General features: G+C 32.6%; 1 protein-coding gene and 1 long non-coding RNA gene across 2 annotated transcripts in view; one reads left to right on the top strand and one right to left on the bottom strand.

The window, feature by feature from the left end:
• The window catches only part of LOC111697807 (uncharacterized), a 17,846-nt gene extending 15,431 nt beyond the window's left edge, over nt 1-2,415 (top strand). Inside the window, exons 21-24 of the mRNA XM_023467938.1 lie at nt 128-190; nt 958-1,041; nt 1,441-1,615; nt 2,202-2,415. Coding sequence (XP_023323706.1) covers nt 128-190; nt 958-1,041; nt 1,441-1,615; nt 2,202-2,328 — 449 coding nt within the window. The 3' untranslated portion in view covers nt 2,329-2,415. The remainder of the gene's footprint in view (nt 1-127; nt 191-957; nt 1,042-1,440; nt 1,616-2,201) is intronic.
• Nucleotides 2,399-4,571, bottom strand: LOC111697809 (uncharacterized). Its single transcript, XR_002764385.1, has 5 exons — nt 4,503-4,571; nt 3,697-3,764; nt 3,423-3,644; nt 3,126-3,245; nt 2,399-2,485 (listed from the first exon to the last, which is right to left on the bottom strand). It is a non-coding gene; the product is annotated as an uncharacterized LOC111697809 (long non-coding RNA).
• Nucleotides 4,572-9,220: the final 4,649 nt, after the last annotated feature.

Here is a 9,220-nt window from a genome sequence, read left to right on the forward strand (position 1 = left end):
CAACTTATCTCCTGAAACTAGATTATTAAATGTATAATGGCCGTGTTTTATCAAAGAGCATAATTTTGCCATTTTTTAACTTGTTCTATCTTTCCAATAAATATTTATCAAAGTTTAAATATTTTAGGAAGACTCTATGCTGCGGCAAGACGGGCTGGGTACAATGTACTTGCTTTAGGCCAACATCTAGGTAAAAAAATTAAAGGGAGTGGTCGCAAAAAATTAAATGTCAGACTGAATTCTTTAGCAAGTCGAATGTAAGTAATACCTCATAATATTTTTTAGTTTGTTTTTTAATTAATTTTTCGTTGAAAACTTGTTTTTACGGCTGGAGATGGATTTTCGAACATTTGTTGGAAAACACGTTATCACAAATCTTAGGCCATTGTTCGGAGGGGTTTAAATTTGAAAAATGCAGATTTAGAATTGCTTATTATCTATATTATAATTATTGCTTTATAATGTTTGTTTGAAACCAAAGCAATTAATTTATTGTTCCCATGTAAAATACAAATTGAAACGTCAATCTTAAAAGTGTATTTACTCTCTTTACAACTTTATGAATTATCTAAAAATCTGAATTTTTATAACTCTAATGTAGAATGCCTTGACTGGAGTAAATGTATTTCCATGTTTTTATTACATCGTCATCAGAACATCAGAATATTAAGCTAGTTTTCAATTTAAAGTGTCTGTATTCTGTAAGCAAAATTTCAAGTGACCCTTCATTTAAAGGAGGACGAGCCCTATTCACGTACCCTTGAAACTGTTATCTGATCAGTAAAATAAGCAGTTTTTAAAATTATAAACATGGAAATCTAATTCATACTTGACCAGACAAAACTTCTACGGGTACCGTTGTTAATCTAACATGCTTCTCTAAAAATAGAAGGTCACTTCAAATTAAGTTTACAGTCCCTTTAAAATAACTTAAAAATAAATTTCATTATTTTTTAGATGATTTGTCTGAAAGTTTTTTCATGTCCTTATTCCATAATGGTAGACTGCGAACTATGAAGGCTAACTATACTAACTCAGAAGGAAAGGATTTTTGTTCCAACAAAAAATAATATTTAGAAAAATACTTGATTGATTTTTTGTGCAGTCGTCGTCGTATATATCAATACAGTGAAGACTACTTTCGATTTTAATTTTGATTTCTACAAGGCTATTAAGCAGCAAAGATACACAAAACACATAAACATGTAAACAAACATGTTAACACCTTCCTTTTTTTCCCTCATAAACTTGTAATTTGATAAAAGCTTGTTATAAATCAAAACTTAAATGGACCATTTCTTGTGTACAAAACCCTTTTAGACACCAGAACTCTAAACAATTATAAGTTGACGTTGAATTTCACGACTTTTTGGACTACTGAAATTGCTTTTTTGTGATTAGCTGTTATTTTTTAATCTCTGAACATAAGAATCCTTCCAGGAGATCTAAGAATAATCCGACCGTTTGTGTATGTACGGGAAAATCTATTGCGGCATTTTGCGGAATCGGAAAAGCTCCCGATAATCGCTGAAAACTGTCCTGCCTGCTTTGAAGCTCCGAAAGAGCGGCAGCGTATAAAACAGCTTCTAGCTCAACAAGAGCTTCTTTTTCCCAGGTAGGTTTTTTATTTCATATGATAGGCATTTTATCTACTTAAAACTGAACAAAAACAATTAATGTATATTGCATAATGGGGGAAAAATTTACCAAAGCTATTTTTTTATTTTTTTATGATAATTTTTAAATCATTCAATAAAAGTCATTCATGTGTATTTGTTTATTTTACAGGGTGTCCCAATAAACGTTGGAAACTAGAGACCAATTAAATATCGTCTTTGATTTCCGATAGCAAAAGAATGGCCTATTACGAATGCAAATAGCGGTCTACTGTTTTGTGTCTTTAAGTCAGGTTTTTAGACAATGTTGATCAAATGAAATAAGTTAATTCCGAGCAAAATTCTTAATTCTGTAAATTTTGGAGGTACAGAAATGGCAGAGCACACGTTGAAAATCCCTAGATTTTTCGACCTATTAATTGGATCACTGTGCAGTGCACAATAACAGAAATCAATGCAGTGTAGATATAAAAAAAAAACGATCTAAAAATGGTCAATTAATTCACATGCTCATTGGTAGTAGGGACACCCTGTTTATTTTCCATGTCAATGTTGTCCAAATTATTCATAAAAATTGTTGTTTAGATTGTATTGGAACTTAAAAACGGCTTTATATCCTGTGATGCGCATCCACAAGACCGGACTAGAATCCGCCATTTTTGGTAAATCCGCGGATATCTCTGCCGCCATTGACGAAGACGACATTGAATGAACTTTTAATTCATTGTAATCTGCTGTCTTACAACTTATAGAAATCAATTTTTTATATTTTATTTTTTAGAATAAATTGGTAAATTCAGTAAAACATGTCATTTTCTATTGTTTTTGAAGGAAAGGAAGACTGGTTTGAACTGTACACGCGCTTCACTCTAAACAAACACAAGTTGTATTCATTCATATGGTTCATTTTCCATATCTTTAAAAAGGTTCAGTTTGTTACTTGTTATCCTGAATTTATTTTATTTTATTAAGTTTATTAATTAAAGGGACTGTTGACGTTATTTTAAGTGACCTTCAATTTATAAAGTGACATGTCCGATTCACAACAGTACTGTAAAAGGAGTTTTGCGAAATTCTGCTTCAGATATTGTCTAAATTCAACACTTTACTAAATACTAACTGAAAAACTGGCTATATATACCATTCGTGTCAATTAAGGGCGTATATAAGGATCTCCTAGGGTAGGGGGGTAAAATGTAATATTTTTTTTCGCTTAAGTCGATTGATTCAAATTATTTGCGCGAAGCGCCAAAAAAAATTTGTTTATATTTTTCCTCTTGACGGTAATCACTAATCATGCACAAGGAGAATTGAGATCAAGTTTCTAAACTGGGATATTTATTTCCCCAAGATTCTAGAGGGGGTAATCCCCTAGGAATCTGTGAAGGGGGGGTAATTAACCACAATAACCCCCCTATATACGCCACTGCGTGTCATTGATCAGATAAAGGTTCAAAGGTGACTAATGTGAATCGAACGTGTCCCTTGCTAAATGGAGAATCACAATACCTGACCCAGACTGCAATAGTTAGAAGTGTTTTGACTAGAACTGGTAGAACATAGAACTGTTCTGTATATATTATACTCACGCCAAGCACACATACAAAACAGACAACTTCAAGAATATACCTAGATATAATGCAAATTAGATATACAGGGATAGTGGGGTGTTTAGCTATTTTAAGCCCCAATGAAGGTTTCACAAGCCGTAAGAATTGCAGATTGACGCCATAGCCCTGTTGCAAACAATCTCCAAAGTCTAGCATTTTTTACGTATTTACGTATTACGTACTTAGTACTACTTACCAAACGAGCCAAGGTGTCAAGAGGTCTCTTTTCCCCTGGAATAAAAAGTTATTAATTTAAAAAATTAGTTCCATATCTGGTTTTTTTCTGCAAGAAAAAGATAATAAGAAGTTTTTTGGTTTGGAAAAATCTGTAAAAAATTTCCTTAAAGATCCCAAGGAGTGCTAACATATCCATCGTGGTGGCCAGGGTTCCCCAGCAAACTAAACAACTGCTTCCAACCTTCAAAAATTTATTTTTTGAGTAACTTTTTTGATGTTCATTTTCTTTATACCATAATGTATGTGAAAAGGTCTGAATTCTCCCAGAAATCAACTAAACCCAGAGTAAATCCTACTCCTCCTACAATAAATTAATTAGATTTAGAAATAATACAGGTTAACCCAGAACTCATAAAATGTCGTTATGGCACTTATTTTATTATATCTAAATCTTAGTAATTGTTTATATGAATAAATAGCCATGAAATATGTGGGAACAGGGAAGAGCTCCATATGATTATTTAATTAAAAAGCTAAATTTCTGCAGCATTCAATTATCAGTAGGTTTAGAAAACGACATTTTATAAATTCTTTCGAACCCTGTTAAGGTCTGGGTTAAACTATATGTACATTGTACACTGTAAAGGGTGTCAGAAGAAAATATTATTAGAAGCACATCATCCTGTAAATGTCAGGACTAAGTGAATGTTATGATTCACAATTAAAGAGTCGGAACATACAATTAGGTTGGTTTACGAATGAATGAAGTGATAAGGAATTAAATGTATACGATCTTAACAGTTACGAGATAAAATATTTTTTATCCAAAAGGACAGAATAGACGTATAACATTTTCCCGATACCAACATCTTTATTGTGTAAAGTGGGACTAATAAAACTGTGGAATAGAAGGACACCATATAACCACAATTATGTAAATTTGTTTTTATATTAAATTCAATGAGTTTGTTATTGTGAACACTGCACAGTTGCGGTGTTTTCTATTTAGACGACTCTTCAGATTTAGAACTTCAGTCGTCGTCTTCATTTTCACATTTTTAGGGGTCTCATGCATTGTATAACTGAAAGGGATTCCTACCTACTGCAATTATTCCGAGGTTAATTGCTGCGAACATTATGATAAGTATTTTTAGAACAGATACCTCCTGATTTCATCCATATTCAATACAACTCACAGGATCCGAGGAAAGTTTATGACTGATCAAAGTTGATAAGTTTGCCATGAAAAAAATGTAGACAATATTTATTCTTAAACATCCGCGATTTGAGAACGTTAAAAAATTGAAACTTTCAGAGCAACGGTGTTTATAAATTGTGCAGAAGGGGATGCAAAGCGCCCATGTATAATATAGCGTAGTGTAAATATTTTGTAGTCAAGTTATTAATTAACAAAAAATTAAGTTTTTTGGTTCATGTGGATCAACTTTTGTCACAAATTGCCATATTTTACTATTTTTGATTTTAATCTTCAAAATTTTGGTTGATTGAATTTTCTTTCCTTGTATCCGCAGCATAAAACCTCCTTTTCCACTTCAGGATTCTCCCTATGATGAAATGAAAAATTTAAAAAATTGTTTTGTTCGGTGATTTGAAATTTTTTCTTCTAAAACTAAATCTTGGATTGCAGATAAGACGATTTTTAAATAAAAAGATATAGTAGCATCGTTTTCAGACAGTTCAGAGGGGTTGATATGAATATGAATTTTTTGTTACGCTTAAGTTAAAAAATACGAGTTAGAATAAACAAAACAGGATATTGAGAATGTTTTATGTTTTTTTTTCTTTTCTGGTACCTCTGCCAGGATAGCTAAAGGTTTAGAGAGTACCGTTACGAACTACGTGCCATATTTTTAAATAGACGGTCACTTTGATTTAATTGAATTAAGAATATTATTGAGTTTACTTTTCAGAGCCATCACTTGAAGAAGACATAGTTGACGCTGAGTCCTCTGTTGAAATTTGATCTGTATTTATCATTGATTTTCTTATTGATCGCCGAACCTCGCTTCGGATCATTCGATCAATCGAATCCATCGGTCTCCGAATTGAATGATTAAAAGACTGATTCAAATCTTTCTTCTTTCTGTACAATCGTCCGCCATTTTGTTTAGACAATTGCTCATTTATCGAAGACGACCGGACTGTAGTATTCCGTTTAAGTTTAGTTTGGTGATTTCTAAGCTCAGCTGGTATAATTTTAGGCTGAATATCTCTGATACTTCGGCTCAATGGACGTCTGTCTGATCTGCAGAACACGAAATATGATTACAGGAGGNGCTTTGGGGCTTAGTTCCCTAGAACATAAACGGTTGGGATTTCAAAGTTTTAACAGTTAAAACTCATTTCTTTGATGGCAAAAATTTAGTCGTATATACCCCTGCAAAGGGGGTTAGGGGTTTGAGAAGTTCATCTGTGAAAAGAATTGTTCACTTTTCAAATGAGGGAATGGAAGTGAAAAGAAGGGAAGGGATAAGAAGGGAAGGGATAAGAAGGGAAGGGTTGGGAAGGGAAGGGAGGATTTAGAGAATTGATTTCGTTCCTAAGATTCCATTCTCCACTGTATTCCATTATGTTTTAACCTGTAACAATTTAAAACCTTAAATCAAGGAATGATAGAGATCAGATAAGGATGGCCATCGTTGTTAAAAATTCAAGGAGTTTTACTTTTAAAAAGCCCCTGCTAGAATTGGAAATTATAATATGTTAAATCTTGTATGCTAAACTACAGGCCGTGTCCCACGAACATGACTGTCTTAGATCCTAGAATAGATCGCTAATGCAAGCCATATTTGGATGAATTGGATTGCCCTCTGTACACTATATTATCCAAGAATGTATTATTCTTTAAACCAGGCGCGCAACTGNATAAAAAAGGGGAAACGAGAATACGAGAAATTGATCCCCAATAATTCTCTAAATTTGGGACTCAACATCGGAGAAATATCAGGGAAATTCTGGGGAATAGGTCCTCAGATGGTTCCATGGAAAAAAGTTCCCAACTATGTTTACTGGGTTCATGGTTTTGAGCCCCAGCAGGGTACTGAAACCCTCCCCCCCTTGAAAAACAAACAAATTAAGGCCTGGAAAAACTCCTGTGTACGCCGCGCCCCTAGTCCAGAGTGAATTATAATTAGGTATTACCCGTGAACTGTCTGATATGTGTAATAGATCAACAGAGTTCCATTTTCCTACACTAGAGGCACAGCTTCAGAACATTTTAAGGTGCCGCGCCCCTAGTACAGAATGAATTATAAATAGGTAATTGGAGTATTTTGAGCCTATTTATGCAATATAACAGTCTCAATTTTATGTTAAGTATCATAAGTAGGGATGTTAACGTTTTCATTTTACTTTAAAATGATCATTTCGTTATGAAAACGACGACGAAAAATTGAAAAGGAAATTATTTTAAAAACAATCGTTTTTATAAAACTCGTCGCTTCGTTAACTATCTTTAACGACGACCCTTCGTTAACGATCGTTAACGACGACCATTCGTTAACGAACTGTTTAACTTCATGTAAGACGACAATCAATTAAGTTGCATGTAATTTTTTTTTTCAAAAACGACCGTTTTTTAAAGTTCGTAGTTTCGTTAGCGATCGTTAACGATCGTTGAAAATATTGTCAATAACATTTTTTTCAAAAACGATTGTTTTTTCAAAAGCGATCGTTTTAAAAAAAATTATCGCATGAAAAACGGTTGCAAATCGTTTTTATAAAAACGATCGTTTTCAAAAACGATTATAACAACTTTAAATCTATAAGATCTATTAAATAAAGCGCTTAAGTAAGAAATAGAAAATGGAAATGGATTAAAAAGTTCGAAAGTAAAGACTCACTGACATCTGAACCACCATGACACGATTGGCTAGTTCAAAGTACACGCGGTGGACTTTAACCCATTGAAAATTGACCAAATGTTTAAAACACAATTTATAAACTCCGTAAAAACATACAATGTGAAATTATCAACAAAAAAGAGAGATGACGTCCACACAAAAAGGTTATTGGGGGATGTACCCCTATCCTTGTCCTACAGTTATACTACTTTACTTATGAGAGATTTCATCTTTATGCAGAGTCCTCTGGTCCTCTGTTAAATGAAAAGCCAATTATTTATCGGCAACATTTAAAGAAAAAAAAATGCGTGGATATCTTTAAATTTGTCTGACGCTGTTTGTGTAAGACTTGCAAACGTCTGCGGTTTTATTTATTTCTAATTTCAGAACAAACCAAACTCAGTTGATTAGGCAGTGAAACAGTGATCTATAGAATTAAAGTGCCTGGGGCTTTACTCAGCCTGTAAAGAAGGCAGTTCAGCGCTGAAGCTTAAACCGTGTATATAAATAGAATACAGCGACAAGTTTAAAGAAACCAGTGATATATAGATATATAGATATAAACTTACTTACAAAGAAATTCAAAGAAGAGTTTAAATTGTTTAGTTTGTTTAGTTTTATGTATACATATGTTAATTCAACATATGCAAGTTTTATCTTATTTTAAAAATATTTCTATTTCTGTAGAAATATCTGCGTCATATAAACGGTGACGCAATCTCAAAGCTTGACAACAGGCCGAGTGTACGCAAATTTCATAAATTAAAAAAGCAATTGCTCAAAAAAGACATTTCTTGAGTTAAAGGGACTGTAAGCGTAATTATAAGTGACCTTCCATTTAAAGAGGGGCATTCCCGATTTACATCAGTATTCTTCAAGCCTTTGACTCATCATCGAGAGATTTCAACGTATAATATATCTCATAAAAAGCTATGTAAAAGTTGTAAAATTTGAGTGTAATTACGAGCACTGTTTACTGGTAACACTTTGTGACCTCGTAGCTCCTGAAGTAGATGAGAAAAGCAAATTATTTAGTTTCGTGTTGGAAATTCAAAACATTTTTGTTCTTCCATCAGAGAAGTTATAATTGAAAACAAATGAGATTTCAAACTTACGTGGAATTTACTTTAGTTTGACGTGTAATTTACTTTAGTTTAAAGTACAATTTACATTAGTTTATCGTGCAATTTACTTTAGTTTAACATGCAATTTACTTTAGTTTAACGTGAAATTTACTTTAGTTTGCCGTGCAATTTACTTTAGTTTGACGTGTTATTTACTTTAGTTTAACGTGCAATTTACTTTAGTTCAACGTGGAATTTACTTTAGTTTCACATGCGATTTACTTTAGTTTAACGTGCAATTTACTTTAGTTTGACATGTCATTTACTTTATTTCAACGTGCAATTTACTTTAGTTTAACGTGCAATTTATTTTAGTTAACCGTGCTATTTACTTTAGTTTGACGTGTAATTTACTTTAGTTTAACGTGCAATTTACTTTAGTTTAAAGTACAATTTACATTAGTTTAACGTGCAATTTACTTTAGTTTGACGTGCAATTTACTTTAGTTTGACGTGTAATTTACTTCAGTTTAACGTGCAATTTACTTTAGTTTAACATGTAATTTAATTTAGTTTAACGTGCAATTTACTTTAGTTTGACGTGTAATTTACTTTAGTTTAACATGCAATTTACTTTAGTTTAACGTGCAATTTACTTTAGTTTGACGTGTAATTTACTTTAGTTTGACGTGCAATTTAATTTAGTTTGCCGTGCAATCGTTTCTGTAGATTAAACAGGAGCAGTCCGTCATCCATGATCGGTCACAGGTTTAAAGGATGCCATTGCGAATTGGGGAAATAGAAATTGAAATCCCTGAAAGAAAAGAAATACAAAAATAAATTTTTATGAATAATTCTTTGGTTCGTTTATCAAGAGATGATAGAATAAG

The sequence above is a fragment of the Eurytemora carolleeae genome, unplaced genomic scaffold (assembly GCF_000591075.1).
Source record: "Eurytemora carolleeae unplaced genomic scaffold, Eaff_2.0 scaffold135, whole genome shotgun sequence".
NCBI classification, from domain to species: Eukaryota; Metazoa; Arthropoda; class Copepoda; order Calanoida; family Temoridae; genus Eurytemora; species Eurytemora carolleeae.